Here is a 21,569-nt window from a genome sequence, read left to right on the forward strand (position 1 = left end):
ACGTCTACACAGCATTATCTCAGTTTCCCAGACCCCAAAACTGAAAGGTTATCACTTACCATGACTGTCACTTCTCCTCAAAGAAGATACTGTGAAGCCCCAGGATGGGTGGAACAGCAGACACTAAGTCGTCTTCCTCTCCTTTCAGCTCCTCAGGTTGTGGCTGAGTGACTTCAGAGTCACTCACTGCTTGTTGTGAGCTAGCAAATCTCATTAATCGCACCCTGCCCTGTGCTGCTCGTAGATATATTTATCATGAACATAGGAGCCACTCAGGTTTCCTTTGACCTCCCTTCTGGGATGATACCCAAAAGAACAGCTCTCTGTGCATTTGTCCTGGTTCTACCATACGAGGCACCACACTGACTCATTGGTGGAGACAGTGGGAATTGAGGATAAAAACAGTTAAACCATAAATGTCCAAGATTGGTGTGTGGTAGCATGTAGTCTGTCATTCTAAGTGATGATTATACAGTGTTTTTGATGTGGAAATACTTACAATGTGGTAGTTAATAAGTAAAGTCAAAATAAGAAACTTGACAGAGACCCGCCAGAGTTGTGGTGCACGCCTGTAATCCCAGTGAGTGCAAGTTGAAACAAGCGCATCGTCACAAGTTTGAGGCCAGCCTGCGACCTTTGTCCAACAACAGTAAGAGTGCCAAGATGACACTTTATGTCCACAAGAAAAAACATAAAACATGGTCTTGGCTTTTCCGGGTCCTGTCCACAGTCCCGGGAGCTGGTGTGTGATGACAGCCCTTGAGGATGATGGCACCTCCTCCCAGTGTCTTTCCCTGTCTCAGTTTGTACATGGGAATAATGAGTGTTCATTTCCTTTCTCTCCATGAACTAAAAAATATGAATCAGGATGTACATGATGGCTGAGTGGGTAAAAACCTGAAGATCAGAGGCCACTCCCTGGAGCCTCGTTAGAGGAGAGGCACTGACTGCACAGGGTCCTCTGACCTCCGCGTGCTGTCATGGCGTGTGTGCTCCCATACTCACATCTTACACACAAGCACACGCACAGAACAAGAATAGCAGTAATAATTAAAAAGGGGGAGGGGTGCAGATGTTATGCTGCTTGTCATTAATCCCAGCACTTGGGAGTCAGACCTGGGTAGACCTCTGAGTTAAAGACCAGCCTGGGCTGCATAGTAAATTCCTGGCAGCCAGAACTACAAAAAGAGACCATCTCAGAAAAAAAGAAAAACAATATTTTTTCAAATTAAAAAGATTTCTAATTTAAATTAAAGAAAATAAGATAATTGAACTAGGAATCCAAGGGACAAGTTAGACATAGCCCTGCCACCTACCTGGTTGCTTATCCTCAGAGGGTCCTATTGCTGTCTCCTTTCAGGTGGCCCCAGCAGATGGCTTCTCTGATCTTGCCATGCAAGTGATGACATCCCCCTCAAAGAACTACATCCTGTCTGTGATCAGCGGGAGCATCTGCATACTCTTCCTGATTGGTCTGATGTGTGGACGGATCACCAAGAGAGTGACTCGAGAGCTGAAGGACAGGTAGAGCCGCCTGACCACCAAGGGAGCCACCTGCCCAGGCCCGTGCGGACAGCCGTCCTGTATAGTGTATAGTATCACCTCACCCTCCTCACGGTGGCCCCGACACCACAGTAGAGCAGCATCAGGTGCCCACCGCATCTTCCCATCCAGACTTGGCCATGTCCTCCGTGTCCTCCTCCTCCCGGGAGGCTGCCCTTGCAGCGTCGGCAGCTGGCTGCTTTGGTGGTAGCTTTTGTTGGCAAAGGTTTACCTGCCTGTAGACAATTCTGTCATACCAACAGAACTGCTGGTACTTCCAGAACTGACTCACCTGACCTGCAACTCAAATTTTTTTTTTTAAAAACAAAGGAACAAAAGACAAAAAAAATTTTAAAAAGGAAAAAGTGTATATAGTAGAGCATCTCCTTCAGTCTTGACTTGAGCAGTAGGGTTGTTTCTTTCTTGTAAATGCAGCAGGTGTCAGCAGGGCTCGGAGGAGATAATGCACATCCAGTGCCTGATCATTGAAATGTCTGCTTCCTCTTCTAGAAGCAGCTTTGGGCCACATCGAGGCAGGGACTTCAGCAAGTAGCGGGGACACTGAGCAGCCTGCTCTAGGGCCTGTTGGCTTCTACTGCAGTGTGATGCCGTCTCCCTCTAACCCCAGACAGGCCACTGCTACCCACAGTCCCATAGCAACAGGCATTTCTGTGAACGCCCATCTCAGTGCAGACGTGAGCCTCCCTGGGTCAGTGCAAGCCGACTAGGGAGGGAGTAAAGACTGAAGCAGGCGCGCGTGCACAGCCGCAGGGCCAACCGCCAGCTTCCTCCACGATGGGATGGAGCTGCTGTGTGGGTCCCTGGAAGTTCTCTACCTCAACAGGAAGTTGTTACTAAGTTGGGGTGTGGGCTTCTAAGATGAGGGTGAGGGTGGCAGGGCAGGAAGGAACAGGTGTAGGACTCACTTCACTTAGTTTTCTGAGCGACAGTACGGGCCAGAAGGGATGGCTTCTGAAGATTTAGCGTGGTCTTGGTGTGACGGGCACTGAAGGCCGATGTCCTGTCCATGCCAGGTGGACTCCTTCCAGGCTCTTTTGTCCTCCACACGAAGGCGTGTGCAAGGCGATTGCATTAAAAGATGGAGGGTTTTCTTCGTTCTGTTTTTTTTTTCCCCTTTCTGTTCATTTGCTGCGGGTACGCACTCTAGTAGGCACTGACTAAATGTTATATTTTGGTGATCTGACAGCCTTCCATAGTCTGAGCTTTGCAGGAGCAGGATCCCCTGCCATCTTCCCTTACTCCTCAGTGTGAAGAGGACAGGGCTGGAGCGGAGGAGGGAGGAGCCCGGGCACTGCAGTTCCCCGTTGGCGAGTTTGGGCCGTGGTGTCTCAGTGGCTGTACAGAGGGTGGCATGTACAGTAGGAGATATATTTATATAATATATATTTTATTAACCTGTTAGATGTCCACAGAGTATTATAAATCATGTGCCTAAAACTGTCCATACAGACCCAGGCCCTGCGCGGTGCCCTCCCTGCGCCTGCCTCCCATGTACACCCACAGATGCTGCTGGAGCAGTGTGTCTTCCTGAGATGTGTTCCGTGCAGGCTGCGTCACTTCCTCCAGATTACTCCGTGTCTGACCTGACTGACATTCATTTGAATACTGTGGTTTTCTTTTCTGCTGCCTTTTCTGGTGGCATGGAGTTCCAGGGCTAGCTGTCTGTCTCCTGCACAGGGTAATAGAAGTCACTGAGGGGAACTGCTTGCTAAGCTACCTGGGCCCTACATACTGCTTTTAGAGTCTTCCTGATTCTCAGCAGCTGTCCTGGGATTCCTGAGTTTGATGAGACTTAAAACCCCTACTCTGTAAGCAGCATCCTCCACTGCTAACTGGCTGAGCCAATCCAAAGGTCCCTCTCTCCCCCGAGAGTCTCTGTGTCACATTGATAGCACCATTAGATTGAAATAGAATCATAACTCTGATCCCTGTAGCCTACCTTCTGATATGTGCTTAGCACTTCTGTTTCTGCACTGACAAGAATCCACATTGCCTGCAGCAAATTTGGAGGTTTGGTGAGTTTGGTGAGTTTGATTCTTAATATATTTGCCATTAGAAATGGTCAGAATAGAAAAAATTGCTACTAGTGTCTTGAATTGCTTAGTGTAAGGAAGTGACTGTGTTCCTTGGAGTAGTTCTTATGACTGGATGGTCCTTTTCTAGTCTGTCTGGGCCCAGGGCTCTCTGTTCTGTAGCTCACTGGGGCTTAGTGCAGTGGCTCAGTGCCGCATGAGTCAATCGTGGTATAAATTAGATAGACATGAACTTGTCACGAACCCTGACCTATAGTGGGAGCCAGAGTCTGAGCCTTGCTTTGCCCTTCACTGTTCTGCTTCCATTGCCTAAGAACAGAAGTAGTTAGGAGGGTGTAGGCCAAGGCTTCGGGCACTGCTAAGTCACTGTGGTCCAGTTCATGCCAGTGTCTTGGGGACTGTTGGTGGTACACTTCCCTTTGCTATTTCAAAAATCCTGGGCCTCAGCCAGGGCCAGGGCCTCTGTGGACCAGGAGGTCAGAAATCTGGTAGTGAGCCAAGAACCAGACAAACTAAATTTCTTTTCTGATGGGGCTTCCCGCAGTGACGGGATTCCAGAAGCAAGACATTTCTTTTACCCACTCCCTGGGCGTGACCGTTGCTGCTGCTGTGGGGTATTTTAGCTGTGTGGCCCTGGGAAAGCCTTTCCCCTCTGCATTCCCAGAGAACTTCTGACCACCGTCTCCAGCCCCTTGCTCAGTCATACATCCTTAGTAGGTAAGGGCACCCCAGAGCCACTGATGAAGTGGCATTTAGTGATCAGGTGATGGCAGAGTACAGTACAGGTACCACCGCTGTCACCTCCTGTTCTTAGGAGCATGCAGTCCTCTGTCCCAGATGAGTTGGCAGAAAGTTATTAACCAACTTTTTATGTCTTCCTGTTTCCTGAAATCAACTGATGGAAGATGCCCTGATTATCAGACACTAGGACTAGGATGGAGTTGTGCGATTAGTGTCCTTGGCCTTCCTGAGAGAGCATTCCTACCCCCTTGTGTGTCAGTGTGACTTCCAGAACTCCCAGCCTCCCTTCGAGGCTGTGGTACCATTTCTGGACTTTCTGGAAAGAAACCTCCCTTCCATTCTTTTTTCCCTGCCCCAAAACAAAACAAGCTTTGTCCACTTGCCCCTGGCTCAGTATCTCAGGAGTCAGCCAGCCCAGTCTGGCAGCCTGCAGCCTAAGGCAGGGCCAGAGATCCAAAAGAAGGTGGTGGCGTTTGAATCACATGCTTCTTGGAAGTTTGTGTTTCATCTTGTGATTTTGAACACTTACACAGCTCAGCATGCCCTTTTGAGACTTTTGCTCTTTGGGCACACTTAGTAGTTCTGAAGAGTATGGCCTTCAGGGTCCAGGTCTCCTGACCCATCTCTGCCCCAGCTGGCTTCAGTTCCCAAGGGCCTGTCTTGATGCTCTGGCCTCCCATCCTCCAGCTAGCCTTGGTTTGCCATCTGTCCAGCTCCACTTCTTCCTGGCCTCTCTGCTAAGGAGGGCCAGGATCACCTGTTATTGTAACCAAGTCTAAAGCCAAATTTCCCTTCTTGCTACCCAGACCTCAGACAACAGTGAGTTGTAAGCAATTAAGATTAAACCTCAGGGTGACACACTCCCCTGAGCAGTGAGACTGCTGTGTGGTCTTAGGGGCTGCTTGTCACCTAGAACACAAAGACGCAGTTGTCTGTGCAGGCCGGTGGTGACAGGGTCCTGACAAGGGTCTTCTCTAACATCTTCACCCTCTACCTGGGCACTGAGCACCAGGCAGGGAGAGCTTCCTGGGTGAGGAGACATGCAGACAGACTGCGTCTCTGTCACGGTTCACCTTTGCCCAGCCCATGCTGAGCATGGGGTCCTCAGAGCATAGGGTCCTTTGCTGGAACAGGTCCCAGTCACTTAGCAGCACCGCAGTGGTAGAGCGCTTCCTGGCAGCTTCCTGCAGCAAGCAGGTCAGCTGCGGCGCGGAGGCAGAGTGTGCAGCACGCTGGGCAGGAGCTTGGGCCTCTAACCTGTTTCTGCTTTTTGTTTTTGTTTTTTGAAAGAAAAGTACAATTAACAAACCTCTTTTGTAAATGGATTTCCTTTCTATGTATAAATTTCCCTGCAGTTCCTTGTTTTTACATGTTCATGCTGTGTAATTTTGAGATGTTACTGAGATTCTGAACATAATGTGCATTTTTTTCTGTACAGATGAAATGGGAAAATTTAATAAAGAGTTTGCAGGTTTGTACTTGTCGAATATTCTCTGTAATAAGCGGGAGGAATCTCTTACCCTGGCAAGTTTATAGAGCTCTGTGCACAGAGGCCTGGCAGATGGGGCCCAGCGAGGTGAGGCTGCAGGAGTTGGAAGGGGACCTGCAGCCCCTTCACAGGAGCTGTGACAAGTGGGGAGGGACAACGTGGGTTTCTTGAGTGGGGCTGATTTTTCCTGAATCACTTGTTCTTCCCATGTGTAAGGCTTTGTCTGGAGAAGGCACGGTCGGACCCACACCTCTGGTTATCCCACACATGCCTGGTGTGGCCCTCCAGCTGGTCCCCTGCTCAGCCCTTGCCGTTACCTTCACCAGGCCCCTCTCTTCACTGCCCTAGCCAGCTATGGTCCCCAGATGTCCTTCCTGGATCCTCACCTGTGACCCTCCCGTTCTCCTCAGAGCATCTAGGTATTCAACGTTAGCCTAAGGAATGTGTCTGGTAGCAGGGAACTCTTGGACTAATAGTGTCTGTGTGTCACTTGATGGTTGTGTGGTGAGGAGAGGAAGCAGTAGGCTGGGCCCAGGGTCTTTCGTTGGACCCGCTCCTAGTCAGGTCCGCAGCTGTTACTGGGGACGAGGGACTGAGAAAGGGCAAGGGTGAGAAGAAAAGCTGAGGGACTGGAGGGCCAGGATGTCCTCACTCGGGGAGCTCCTTGTCTAGAACCATCAGCCCTGTGTGCGAGGATACTGCTCTCAGTAAGTTTGTGAGGGGGTCTCAAAAAGGTTGTGGCTTCTCATCTGGGTATACAACATAAGGAAGTTGTAGTTCAAGTGCCCAGTCCTGCTCTGTTTTAACAAATGGTTTTTGTTTGTTTGTTTTGTTTTTTGATTTTTCAAGACAGGGTTTCTCTGTATAGCCCTGGCTGTCCTGGAACTCACTCTGTAGACCAGGCTGGCCTCGAACTCAGAAATCTGCCTGCCTCTGCCTCCCAGAGTGCTGCGATTACAAGCATGTGCCTGCAGTCCTGCTCTGTCTTAGAGAGAATACTAGAGCCCCAAAGGCTATCTGACCCTGAAGGGAACACACCGCCCAGGAGTCATCGTCTAGCTTCATGGATAGGAATTTTTCAGGTAGAGTGTAGGGCAACTTCAATCCGCAGAGGCACTTGGCATTTGTTCTCAGGAGTCTGAGTTTAAAAGGCATTAGCCAGAAAAAGGAGACAATGACGGTATCTAAAAACCAATAAAGACTTGGACAAGGGCTGGAGAGATGGCTCTGCAAAAGAGCGCCAACTGCTCTTCTGAAGGTCGTGACTTCAAATCCCAGCAACCACATGATGGCTCACAACCATCCATAATGAGATCCAGTGTCCTCTTCTGGAGTGTCTGAGGACAGCTACAGCAAGTGAATGTGGCCTGAGCAAGAAGAGAAAGTGTGTGAAGACAGCTACAGTGTATTTACATATAATAAATAAACAAATCTTAAAAAAAAAAAAATAAGTGGACAACCTGCACTGGCAGGATGGCTCAACAGGTAAACTAGCTGCCAAGCCTGACCACCTGAGTGGATCCCCAGGACCCATATGGCAGAAGAAGAGAACCGACTCCTAAAAACTGTCCTGAAGTTCATGTGAGCAGGTAGCTCTTTTTCCATACTTACAATACACAATTTAAAATGTGTGTGTGTGTGTGTCTGTGTCTGTGTCTGCCAGCGTTTTTCATAATAGAATTAGCCTTTCAAATAAACACAGGCTAGAGAGATTACTTAATGATTAAGAACACCGGTATTTTTCCAGAGGACCTGGGTTCAATTCCCAGCACCACCACATGGCAGCTCACAGCTGTTTGTAACTCTAGACTCAGGGCTTCCAACACCCTTTCTAGCCTCTGAGGGCACCAGGCACCCAAGTGGAACATAGACATATGTACAAACAAAACATCCATGCTTATACAATAAACAGAAAAGTTAAGACACGGAGCTGTGGAGATGGCACTGTAGGCACTTGCTACAGAACCGTGAGGGCCTGAGCTCAGACTCCTACACCCATGTAAAAGGCCCATAGGTCTGTGATCCCAACAGGAGTGATGAGGACAGCGTGAGGACAGGAGAACTGCTGGGACCTGCTGGCCAGCCTGATGGGGAAATAAAAGAGCTGTAGGTGCAGGGAATAATGTGACTAGTGAGTGGTCAGGACACGTACCAAAGTAAATGACAAGGCTGGAACACGCCTTTAATCCCAGCACCCCGGAGGCAGGGGCTCGTGGATCTCCGTGACTTTGTATGACAATCTGAAAGAATCTGTCACCAGCAGACATGCATGAAATGAGTTCTAACTCAGGATATCTTCAGATAAATTATCCTCCATGCATAGGAGAAATGGAAACACAAGAAGGAAGGAAAAGTAATGGGAACAGTTAAAGAAAAAAACCAGGGTGATGGCAGAGTTGGGCAGGTCTCAAAGGCTAGCCTTGTCTACATAGTTCCAGAACAGGCAGAGCTACATAGACCCTTGTCTTCTAGAAGAAAGAAAGATAAGAAAAAAAACAACCCTAAATCCTCTACCCAGCAATTGCACAACAGTTTATTTTCTTCCCTGGAACACTTGCCAACTCACACTGTGCCTTGAGCTACTTGTGTCTGAAAGAATTCTAGTCCCCCCAAATATGTTTTCTAACCACAGACTAAATTTGAGGTCAGTAGTAGAAAGATACATAGAAACATTTAGTAAGTAACATTCTCTTTTAAGTAACCCCTGATTCATTGAGTAAGTCAGGAAATTAATGTTATCCAGAAGATAGGAAATGTGTTGAGAGGCAGCTAAAGCAATAAATAATGGGCTGGAAAGATGTCTCCGAAGAGTTCTTACTCTTCCATGGATCCTGGGGTCAATTCCCAGAACCCACACAGCAGCTCACAGCCATCTGTCACTCCAGATCCAGGAAATTAAACATCTGACCTCTTTGGGCACCATGCATACAGATGATACACATAACATACATAAATGCAGATAAAACATTTATAAAATAAAATTACTTTTACATTTAAAAAGATATTAGAAGCGTGGGCTGACAGGATAACTAAGTACCTACCTCCAGTCTTATCCTCATCTGAGATCAGTCCTTGTGACCCACATAGTAGAAAAAGAAAATTGACTCTCAGAGGTTGTCTGACGTCCACATGTATACACACACAATTTTTCTGAAGTTTGTTTTTAGTGTTTGTGGCTGCTCTTCTCCCCATGCATCTAGGCTCAATTCACCCATATGGCAGCTTGGCAGCTGTAACTCCAGTCCAAGAGGATCCAGTGCCACCTTCTGACTTCTGTGGGCACCAGGCTCAGACATAGTACAGAGGCATACATGCAGGTAAAACACTTATACACATAAAATAATAATTTTAAAGTGGAATACTTTTTTGTATAGCTGTTTAGTCAGCATGTATGTCTGTCTCACACACATGTATTGCCCATGAAGGCCAAGAGTGTCATATCCCCTGGAACCAGAGTTACACATGGTTAGTAGAAGCCATGTGGGTGCTAGGAATCAAACGTTTGTCTTTGGGAAGAACAGTCAATAAGTCCTCTTAGCCACTGACCCATCTCTCAAGCCCCCAAAATAATGTTTTAAGTAATAGAAATATAGTAGTCCCAACTCCTGCAGGGCTGAGAGAGGAGGCTGTTTTGAGTCCATTTGTTTAACCTGGACAATATAAAAATAAACTTAAAAGAACACATACAGATATTACCAGGCTGGTAAAAATGTTCTAAAGCGACATTATTGTGATGGTTGTGTAATTCATACATTTACTAAATATGCTTTAAATGGTTGGAGTGCTAGGGTTGGTTCCCAGCCCTGCCCACATTCAGCATGGTGTCAGGGAGGTGCAGGCAGGAGGATCCAAAACTACATCATTGTTTCTTAGACTGTGGGCATCCCCATGGGCAGATCTCTGTCTCCAAGAATATTTACAATTCATAGCAATAGCAAAATTGAAGTTATAAAGTAACAATAAAAATTATTTGGGGGGAGGGGCTAGAGAGATTGCTCAGCGGTTAAGAGCACCAACTGCTCTTCCAGAGGTCCTGAGTTCCAATCCAAGCAACCACATGGTAGCTTACAACCATCCATAATGAGATTCCCTCTTCTGGAGTGTCTGAAGACAGCTACAGTGTACTTACATATAATAAATAAATCTTTAAAAAATATTTTTGGGTTGGGAGGAGTCACCACAACTTGAGGAATTGTATAAAAGGGTCGCAGCATTAGGAAGGTTGAAAACTGTCCTTGGCTATGTAGGGTGTTAGGGGCCAGCCTGAGCTCTGTGAGACCCTTTTTTGTCTTCTTTTTGAGACAGGGTTTCTCTGTGTAGCCTTAGAACTCGCTAGGTAGACCATGTTGGCCTTGAGCTCAGAGATCTGTTTCTACCCCCTGAGTGCTAGCATTAAAGGCATGTGTCACAACCTCAGGGTGAAACCCTATCTTTCAGGAGTGAAAAGATAAGGGAATATGTTGGATCCAGGATAGATCATTAGGTTCATGTCAAAAAATCAAGGAACCAAAGCCAGATGGAGCTGGAGTACAGGAGGATCTAGTGAGAAGGCAGCTGTGAGGTGAACAGAGAGCAGGGCACATATAGGATTTTTTAGGGGCAGAAGCTTTTCAGAGGGGAACTCAGGGATTGATTGGTAAATCTTCCTATTCAGGGGTGAGATTTTTTTTTGGACTTTCAGGGATTGGTAAAGTTTTTTGTTCAGACTTTTCTCCTAAAATTAGCATAATCTGGGAAGGGTCCAATTGAGGTGCTGGAGATGACAGTCACAGAGGCTGGAAACCCCCATTATTTATAACAAAGACCTGGGGGAGGGGCCTGTCACTTTCCTGCTTTGAGAGTTTACAAAGTATTCATAGTTTATAAAGGGAGTTCCCACAGAAGCTGAGGTTTCCTTGTATTTATATATGTAGACCCTGAGTGTGCCTGGGCAGGAACCAGCATGTGTATCTACCTTCTGCCACATTCAACATCATGTTTCACTTACATCACCTACAGTGTCGTGAAGAAACTGCTAGCCTGGAAACATGAAGCAGATAGATTATGAAAACTTGGTATTGTTTTCCCCCGTATTACCCCCTCTGGGCATCCAAAAAGACTAACCTAATAGTGTTAGAGATGGGGTTTTATCTATCTATCTATCTATCTATCTATCTATCTATCTATCTATCTATCTATTTATTTATTGTGGGGGGTGATCAGCACCATTTCTCTTGCTGTCTGTGCGAAGGATATATCGGATGGTTGCGGGGGTTGAGAAGCAGCACCTGAGTAAGATTAGGTCCTCAAGAGATCAGAGGGCCGCGTCTACAGCAGTGTGAAGGAACACTAGTGATGAGTTCTGTGAAGAAAACCTGGTGATGTGACTGGGAGCTGGAGGGGATGGAAGATAGAAGATGTATCTGAGGCTCGAGTAAACAACGCCGCAAGGGGTAAGGGGAAGTCAGGTCGGCGGATTCGGCCTCCGAGGTGCGGCCAGGCCAGCAGGACAACTTCTGCCCAAGCCCAGCACGGAAAGGCCTTAGGCGACGTGCAGGGACGGAGAACAGCGACCACAGGCTCTGGCCTCGCTCCGATGCCCGGGCTCAACGCATAAACGCAGGCCGGCGGGAGGCAGGGAGCAGGGACCGAGGCCGGCGGGAGGCAGCTTCCCGCACACGCGCAGAGGCGGAGGCGTCGCGGGAGGGGCGGGGCCTGGCGAGACCCAAACAAGCCCACGTGCGGGCCGGCCCGCCGCGGTGACGTCACGGCGCGTTGGCGCGCGCGCCCGCCTTACCCTTGCCGCGGGCCGTAAAGCGCGGAAGGTCGCGGGCCCCTGTGGTCCCTGAACTTTGCGCTCTGCGTCCCGCCCCCTCCCCATGCCCTGTCCCTCTTTCCGGCCGGCGCAGACCCTCTCCGGCGGTTGTGCTGCCCTTCACTTCCGCCAAGCGTTGCCGAGTGCGCTGACCGCAAGCAGCGGGTCCCTGAGGTAGGAAGCCTCTGGGACCTGCTGGTCCCGTGAGCTCCTGCGCCCCGCACGCCCCTATCGTGTGAACGTTGGGCTCCGGCTCCCGGCCATTCCTCCTGGTCTCTGAGGCGGTGCGGGCCTCGGGGACCCGCGCCGGCCGCCCCGGGCCTGCGCGCGAGCTCTGCCAGGGCAGCCGGGCGTAGGGGGGGGCTGTGGCCCCGGGTCTCTGCAGGTGGAATGGTTTCCCACCTGCCTCTCCCTCCTGAGTGCTTCCGTCGCCACCACACAGGCCTTCAGTTGGTGAACAGTCCTGTGGGATTCTGTTGTGTGCGGGGACGCGTGGTTAAAGCTAAAGAGCAGAAACTCTGGAGTAAGTTAGCGCTGCTCCTTTGCTGGGGTTGATTTAGGAGGAGCTCAGTGGAAACTGCCTGGGGGTCGCAGAAGTTATTTTTAACTGAGTTACTCTCAAGGACCTTTTTGAAGGATATGCATTGCTTTACGTTTCCTGTCCCGCGCTACCATCTCGCCAGCAAAAACGATGTGGCACACTCAGGATCCTTCTGCAGAAAGCTTTAATGCATCTTGAGAGGGAGAGCATAAGCTTACAGAGCAGAGACTCCAACTGTCTGAAAACCCATCCCTTATATAGGCTGGTAGGCCCGCCTAGGACGTGGCACTTCCTAACTGGTTGCAGCTCATCAGCCCATATTATGCCACAAGGTAGGCAGAGACCGAAGGATGGAAAATCACTTCAGGCATGCGCACTGACTTGTTTGCCGCTCAGCACAAGCCGGATGTGAGCGCAATCTTGTAATGGAGTTTGCAGGAGCAGCGGGCAGCTCCCCACATCTCCTCCTTTTTGTTCTATTATGCAGCAAATAGATCTCCCAGTAGAGAGGGTAGAGACAGTGGTCGCGCCTCCCAGCCAAAAATATTGATCAGACCATGTGCGGGAGTTATCCCTAGGCCTATTCTGGAGCCCGAGATACTCTCGACCTGTCCTCTGCCGTTTTTCTGGGAAAGGGAGACTTGGGCAGGCAACCCTTATGCGGAACGACATGTCTCTCAGAGGGATAGTGGCCCTCTATGCGATACCTCGTTCAACAACCCTCCTTGGGTGCTGTGTTGGACACTCTGCCCAGTGCAATGAACCTGAGGTCCGGGCGTGCAAGAGCTGTCCGGTCAGCGATCTATTGCTTGAGCATAGTTAACCATACGTCAGTGGAAGCCCCATGTTCCAGGGCTGCAAGCGCCTGAGCAATAACCACCTTGTCTCGCTTATTTTGAGTTCTGAGTCTGCAGACCATCCATAGGAGAAACACCAGTCCGCAGCAGACGGCCATGCCAAACAATCCAACCCCCACCCATTCTTTGAAATAGGAGACGGCCGAAGAGATCCAAGATGACAGCCCCTTGGTGAATGAGAAATCAAGACATGTGGAGTTGATCTGGAGCACGGCCGTCCTTAATTCGCAAAGCGTCTGCTCAAACTCAGAAGTCCAATTCTGCAAAATGAACTGAAAAAGATTCTTAGACAATTTAGCTGCTCTAGTAAAATTTTCATATGGGATAGAAGTGATACACAGGCCAGGGAGTTTCTGTTCACACCCTAACTGTGCCATTTGCCATAAGATATCCAATTGCTCTTGCACCAGATCAATGCGTTGATTGACCAACACGAGGCCTCCTTGTATTTGAGTGTTAGCGGAGGTCTGCTTATCAATCGCCAGGGATACTGTGGCGGACAGATCATTGATGCTTTGTGCAGCTTGCACTGAACTGGACAGAGCGAGGGCAGAGGCCGTGACCAATGCTGCAACTGCAGTGGTGGCAATTATAGCCACAGCAATGGCCGAGATCCCAAAATCTCTTTTTTGTCTAAACAATGACATGCTATTAGGGGCTTCCACCGGAACGGGCACAAAGCATGGCATTTGGGTCACCACTGCAATGGGGAACTTCTCAGCATCCCAGCATAGGGTGTAATAACAATCCCCTTCTCCACAGCTCAATTCAGTATCTACACGGCTTTTGTTGCTAACAATCCATATGAATGGCGGCCAGACACAGACAGGGGTGGCAACATAATCCTCATGGGCAAAGGTCTTATATTTAATATCGGTGGTGGTCCAGTGACCTGATCCTGAACCCTGGCCTGATGAAAGCTGGTTGCCCAACGTTCCTTTCCAATCAAATTCTAACTGCCCCAACTCTCCCCCGCCTCCTTTTAACATAGCCAGGGGTGAGAGGTCCGTACAGCTTCCATTAACTCCCCAGAGCAACCATTGATCAAAAGGATTTGCATTAGCTTGGTTGGGATCCATGACAGTAAAATTCGGTCCCCTTCGTATGTTGGGAGAAAAGGAAAACAGGCTTTCAACGGCCCATGTGGCATCTCTAGATTGCCATCCAGTCCATGGCAAGGCCAATTTTTCATCCTGCCTGCCAGTACAAAACGGAGCCAATTTTGGTTGAATCGGTGGGGCAGAGGTCTTGTTCGTAGTGGGAGACTGTGGCCACCACCCATAGATCACTGTGGCATTTGCAACAATGTTAAAGGCTGTACCACGGACAGTGGCTTCTTTCAGCCATGCTAAGGAGAGATTTCCTAGTATAATACAAGGGCTGCTAAAATTATTTCCTTCCATTAGAAAACATAGACTTCCTTTAAGGGATATAGTTCTATTTTCTTAAATTCCTCAATCTATTCATCCTTGGGCAGATAGGTGAGACCCAGATTTTTGTTGGTTGCAAAAAACCTGGGATAAACTTGGGCATTATACATCACCGGCATGGGTAGCGGGAATGTTGACATGATCCCCCAGCGTGGTTCTCCTTGAGCAAACCCAACTCCGATCGTCAGGATCATCAGCAGAAGGGGCTTGTTCATCTTTATCGACTGGCCGGGTTGTATTTTTTCCTTGGTCCAATATGATTCGAGTAAGCCTTTCGGGGACCCAAAAAGGATTCTCTTCATTCTGTGGAAAAACACAAACAGCTCCCCTGGATCTTATTAGAATAGGATCCGGGCCTTTCCATTCATTGGTTAACACATCCTTCCATTTTACAAGCTCCTTAGGCCGTTGTGGTTCCGAACAATGTCGATCTGCTGCAGTCTGGTCATGCTCGTCCAAATTTTAAAAATTCATAGTAAAGAGTGCTACCGCTATAGCAACCCTTGGTATAGGGGGTAAGTCCTTCGCTATTCCCCCTTTTTGTTTTATTAAATAGGATTTGAGCGTGCGGTGGGCTCGCTCGATGATTCCTTGTCCTTGAGGGTTATAAGGCAGACCTGTGATATGGATAACCTGCATTTGTGAGCAGAATTGTTTAAACTTTTGAGAGGTGTAAGCAGGCCTATTATCAGTTTTCAAACATTTAGGTTTCCCCCAGGCGCTCCATGCCTCGAGGCAATGTTGAATGACTTGGGAGGTTTTTTTCTCCCGTGAGTGGCGAAGCATGGAGGACAGCAGAGCATGTGTCTATGGACACATGAACATATTGTAGCTTTCCAAATGAAGGAATATGTGTGACATCCATCTGCCACACTTGCAGAGGAGAGATTCCTCTGGGGTTCACACCCGTATGATGAGCGGGGAGGAACTGGCAGCAGTTCTGACATTGAGTGACAGTGTCCCGGGCTTCCTTTCTAGTTAGTGAGAAGGGCCTGCGCAACGTTTCTGAGGTGATATGAAAATTATCATGAAACTCCTTTGCAGCTTTTAGAGGGGAGTCAAGGGCCATGACAGCTAACCTGGTGGCCTTATCAGCTAGATCGTTACCAAGGGCCATTGGTCCAGGAAGCCCCGAATGAGCCCTGATGTGTGTAATATAAAAGGGTGTGTTCCTCTTTAATAAGCAATCCTGTATCTTTTGAAAGAGGGCTGCCACTCTGTTGGTGGGTTTTATAATACCAGCCGTCTCAAGCATAGCGACTGCATTAACCACATAGGATGAATCAGAGATGATATTAAGAGGACCTAAGAACTTTTGAAGGACTTCCAATACTACTAGGCATTCCACCATTTGAGGAGAGGTTTCTGCATATTGTCGTGAGAACACCCTAGAGCCCACGACATACGCTCCTTTTCCACTCTTGGAGCCATCTGTGTATACCATTAATCCCTCTCTCAGCGGAGTGGGAGACGTAACTCGGGGGAAGATCACAGGGTGAAGAGCCACAAACTGCAGCAGAGGATGCTTTGGATAGTGATTGTCAATCCTCCCCGAGAAGGTAGTAACCAGTATGGCCCAATCATTTGAGGTGGCTGCCAATGTTTGCACCTGAGAGGAATTGTAGGGGACCATGACAGATGTAGGGTGCCTGCCAAAATGTTCTACAGCCAGCTTCAAGCCTTTAAGGGCGAGTTGAGCTATAGCCGTGGGGTACCAGTCAATGATCCTCTGGGGGGAGGCATTCAGGTGGACCCATAACAGGGGCCCATCCTGCCATAGAACCGCAGTGGGCAGTTTTCTTGTTTTGAATACACAAAGAAAAAAAGGCTGGGAGCTGTTAATGTGATGCAACTGTGCTTTCTCTATAGCTTCTTCCACTAGGAGGAGTGCTGCTTCCGCAGCAGGCGTCAAGGACCGAGGGGTAGCGATATGGGCGTCCCCTTCTAGAATGTCAAAAAGAGGTTTTAAGTCTGCTGTGGGAATTCTGAGAAATGGGCGAAGCCAATTAATATCTCCTAGCAGTTTTTGGAAGTCATTTAGGGTACATAAGTCCTTTCTATAAATTTTTACCTTTTGCGGGCGAATCCGGTCGGGGAGAATAACAGTACCCAGAAACTGGCCCGTATCGGAGAACTGGACCTTTTCGGTAGCAATTTGAAGGCCCCAAAGCTGCAGAGCTTTTACCAACAGCGGATAACCTTTTTTGAGGGTCTCTTGTTCTCTATGGCACATGAGCACATCATCCGTGTAGTGAATTATGATTATCGCAGGGAACTTCTCTCTAACAGACTTTAAAGCTTCTTGCACATACAGCTGGCATATAGTGGGACTGTTGGCCATCCCCTGGGGTAGCACTCTCCATTGAAATCTTTTATCTGGCTCCACATGGTTAATTGAAGGGACAGTGAACGCAAAGCGCTATCAGAGGCATGTAGAGGGATAGAAAAGAAGCAATCCTTTATATCTATTATGATTAGGTTCTAATCCCTAGGCAGTGCAGAGAGGACCGGAAGCCCCCGTTGCACCGCCCCAAGGGGGTGCATCTGCTCATTAATGGCTCTTAAATCATATAATAACCTCCATTTTTCAGATTTATTTTTTTATTACAAAAATTGGGGTATTCCAGGGGGAGGTTGATGGCTCTATGTGTCCCAAAGCCAGCTGCTCGGTGACCAGATCAGTCACTGCAGCCAATTTCTCGGAGGTCAAAGGCCACTGAGGAACCCACACCAGAGCCTCCATTTTCCATGGTATGGGCCGTACCCAGTGGCACCTAGGAAAAACCCAGGCCCTGTCTACCTTGGTTTGGGTTGGACGCTAAGGGCTCTGTACGTCCTTGTTCACACCACCCCAACCCTTTTCCTCTTTCATACCCCATCTTCTTCATAATTTGGACTGCTTGTGGCGAGTATTCATTGGACAAAGTGAGTCCGAGGTCATGCATAACATCCCGTCCCCATAAGTTGACTGGTAGCGGAAGAACATAGGGAGTGAATCTCCCTTCTTGCCCTTCCGCCGTCTTCCAAGTGAGGGTGGAAGAGCTGATTGTTGGATGGGCACTGTAGCCCAGCCCCTGTAATGAATGTGAGGCTTCGGTAATTGGCCAAGACCTTGGCCACCAATGGGAAGAGATGATGCTCTTATCCGCCCCAGTGTCTAGAATGCCTTCAAAACTTTTGCCATTAACTTGTAGGAGCAGCTTCGGTCTATTTTGTAAGCTGACAACCAAATAGGCTGAGTCCCAACCTGAAGATCCCATCTGCTTATTCCTGGGTTCTTGGCGGGCACTTGGAAGGAGCAGCAGTTGAGCTACCCTATTCCCTTTACTTATGGAAAATATACCTTTGGGACTAGAGCACAAGACCTGAATCTCTGGGGTATGTTGATTATCAATTATGCCAGGGTGAACAATCAGTCCTTGTAGAGTAAGTGACCCTCGACCCAGAAGGAGTCCTACAGTCCCTTGAGGCAACGGTGTAGGCAATTGAACAGGTATGGGCTGTACTCCCATTTGAGGCATCAATAAGAAGTTGGAGGAGGCACGCAAGTCCATTCTTGCGCCATCCCCGAGGGGGCTCTCTCCCCCTCGGGGATGGCGCAAGATAAACCGGTTCCCATATCTTTGTGGGCCCTGGGACCATAGGCCCGCTGCCCCGTTTTTTGGATCCTCATCTTTTGAGGTCTCCCTGGGAGGGAGGATATTGCCTCTCATATCCCTGACCAAGCGACACAAGTCTGCTTTATGATAGCCCTTGCCGCAGCAGGCACAGAGAGCAGGGGGAGGAGCCTTTTGACTTCGGCAATCTCTTTTCATGTGTCCGGGCTTCCCGCAGTTAAAGCAAACCCTTTTGTTGGGCCCCTTGGGGGGGTGCCTCTGGGATTGCAAAATGGCAGCTGGTAGCCCTGCATTGGTAAGGGGGCCTCCTAATTCTCTGCAGATTCTAAGCCAATTCTGTAGCCCTTTGTTCTTCCTCAGGGCAATAGCCGCGCGGCACTCCTGAGTGGCTTGCTCGAAAATAAGCTGCTCAATAAGAGGCATGGCTGTCTCAGAGTCCCCAAAAATGTGTCCTGCCGCTTCTGTCATCCTGGCCACGAAGTCAGAGAAAGGCTCCTGAGTCCCCTGTATAATCTTTGTTAGTTGGTTGCTCCCTTTTCCCCTCCTAGAGAGTGCCTTCCAGGCCCTGATGGCAGTACCTGAGACTTGCTGATATGTCCCCCAGGGGAAATTAGTCTGGTTGGTCGCATAGCGCCCCTGCCCTGTCAGCATGTCAAAAGTCCACTCTTGTTGTTCTGGTGTCAAAGATACAGCATTGGCCCTAGCTTGCTCTTGAGCCGCTTCATGCCAGAGGGCTTTCCATTCCATGTATTGGCCCATGCTGCTAAGCGTGGCTTTGGCCACTGTCTGCCAATCAGCAGGTGTCATAGAATCTCTTGCCAACCTATCCAATTGTGCTAATGTAAAGTTGGCGGAAACGCCATACTTTCTGACTGATTCTGCTAGTTCTTTTATCTGATTATATTCCACAGGCGCGTATACCCGCCCGTCCTCTAGGCCTTCAAAAACAGGGAAGGCCAAGCATAGCTTCCTTCTCACCTTATCAGGTAGGAGGGAGGAAGGATCCTTGGCGGACCTCATATGGAGGGGGTGCCGAAGGGACTACCTGTGAAGCGGACATCACATAATGTGAATGTTTTTGGTGTCTCTTATTGCTCTGTAAATGATCATCTGGATGATATCTCTCCTCTTCATATTTTGCCGCTTCCTCATCTAGCTCAGCCTCCTCCTCCGGGTCGAGGCTCTCATCCTCTGAGCTCCCGGGGCTGTCTGAACTACTTAATTGCAGAGCCTTCAGTTCTCGGACGGGGTATAAGTTAGTCCCCTTGTCCGACTTTTCAACAAGTAAAGAGTCTCTAGGTTCTTTAGAATACGCTCCCTTGTCAGCAGACTTTCCGGGAGGGCCGTTTTCCTTATTCTGGGCCCGTTTCTTTTTTCGTGCGCCTAACCTCTCACTGCGTTCAGGTTCTGACATGCTGTCCTGGACTTCCTCAAGAACATTTCGGCCTTCCGCCACAACAGTCTGGCAGGTTTTATCCTCTAGACAGTTTTTGACAAGTTTCCAAATGGCCGTTGTCCCTTGCCTCAAGTCCCCGTCCTCCATTCGTCTAACGAGGTCCCTACCCAGCTTGTTCCAAGAGGCCAAAGTTAGTGAGCCGGAGCAGGCATACCAAGGAGCCACCCGATCCACCTCCTTTACAAAGTTTCTGAGTGTTCGGTTGGCAATCTTTATATCTCGCTGTTTCAACACGGCTTCCATAGCGGTAACATCCGACTGAGAGGAGCCCATGATGACAAAAAAAAAGGGGGCGCCCACGGCTTATCCACGTCCACCTTACCAGCTCGAGGAAAGCGAAAGTAAAAACGGCACGCGGCTCCTTTATCTACAGGAGACTGAGACGCAGACCCAGGTGCTGCTGCTTATCTATGTCGGTCTTACTGCACTTAACACCAACCTTGATGGACACAAAATGTTATCACAACAAAAAGTATAAGTGCTCCTAGATCAATAACCAAGGCCTCAATGCTACCTTCCCAAGGCGGAGAAAGGCTCAAGCCAAAGTCCGGAAAAGACATACCTCTCTGAATGCCCTTGCCTGCAGTTGTGAATCCTCCTTGAATTTAAGGGGTCTCCGATGGTGCTGACGATGGTCTGGTCGTGTTCCTGGGTTTCAGCACCAGTTGTCCCGCGCTACCTTCTCGCCAGCAAAAACGATGCAGCACACTCAGGATCCTTCTGTAGAAAGCTTTAATGCATCTTAAGAGGGAGAGCATAAGCTTACAGAGCGGAGACTCCAACTGTCTGAAAACCCATCCCTTATATAGGCTGGTAGGCCCACCTAGGACGTGGCACTTCCTAACTGGTTGCAGCTCATCGGCCCATATTACGCCACGAGGTAGGCAGAGACCGAAGGATGGAAAATCACTTCAGGCATGCGCACTGACTTGTTTGCCGCTCAGCACAAGCCGGATGTGAGCGCCATCTTGTAATGGAGTTTGCAGGAGCAGCGGGCAGCTCCCCACAGTTTACTGCTTATTATCTTCTGCATCTTCCGTGTGTCTTTCTCGCTGGCATTATTACCTCGTCGCTGTCGAGGTTTCCTTGGCTTTGCCTGCTGGAGTCGACTGCAGTGCCTCCCGTGGCTTCTTGCTGCTTAGTTTAATCCCTTCTGCTCTCACCTCTTCACTGTTGTAGGCCGTGATGAACACTAAATCAGCGAGTCTGTCAAGCTGGACTTGACATGGTTTATTTCCTCCCCAAATTCATCTGTTGCTGTTTCTTCTGCTGTGTCTTCCTGCTAAAGGATGAGGCTTACAGTTCTTTGCCACAGTTGTCTTTTCTTATCTGGTTTTCTTTGAAAGGGCTGCGAAGAGTGGGAACGGAGGAGTTTTCTAGAGTCACTGGACCTTTCATGGACCACTTAGTTGTACGTGAACCAAGATGCCAGGACATTCGTGGTCTTCAAAGACCAATCTGGGCTCTGGAATTTGTTGTCTCATGCCAGTGAAAATTTAGAAGACACGGACTCTAGTGGGAACAAGCCAAAGCAGACGTCAGTTATTACAGAAAAGCGAGCGACTGAGGAAAAGTGAGAAAGGAAAATGGAAGTAACTCCAGGGCGGGCTGCATTTTCCCTGTCCAGTGTTTTTGTAGGGCGGTGCTAGAAACTGGACAACAGCTAGGATCTCTCCAGATTGGTTCCATTCTCTGGACTATAGGTCAAGCCAGTGAAGGGCCCACATGCTGCTATATGTCCCCCTCACCCAACCAGAGAGATGAACATGCGTTCTTCATACACTACACCATGGTGTTTCCAGCCCCTCTCTAGTCATTGCTGACTCTGGCTTTGTTGGTTATTGACTGTTCATTAACTGTGTACTAGTTGGCCATAACTTGCTGGTGTTTCTTTCTACCACCTTGAACTGTCTTATTAACTTTTTTTTTTAAAGATTTATTATGTATACTGCCCTTGGCCTTCTTGTATGTCTATATGCCAGAAAAGGGCACCAGATCTCATTATAGATGGCTATGAGCCACCATGTGGTTGCTGAGAATTGAACTCA

General features: G+C 48.8%; 1 protein-coding gene across 1 annotated transcript in view; it reads left to right on the top strand.

The window, feature by feature from the left end:
* Positions 1-5,815, top strand: part of Glg1 (golgi glycoprotein 1) — a 101,345-nt gene extending 95,530 nt beyond the window's left edge. Inside the window, exon 26 of the mRNA XM_052166095.1 lies at positions 1,361-5,815. Within this exon, the coding sequence (XP_052022055.1) occupies positions 1,361-1,528 (168 nt within the window). The 3' untranslated portion in view covers positions 1,529-5,815. The remainder of the gene's footprint in view (positions 1-1,360) is intronic.
* Positions 5,816-21,569: the final 15,754 nt, after the last annotated feature.

This window comes from Apodemus sylvaticus, chromosome 21 (assembly GCF_947179515.1).
Source record: "Apodemus sylvaticus chromosome 21, mApoSyl1.1, whole genome shotgun sequence".
In the NCBI taxonomy this organism is placed as follows: Eukaryota; Metazoa; Chordata; class Mammalia; order Rodentia; family Muridae; genus Apodemus; species Apodemus sylvaticus.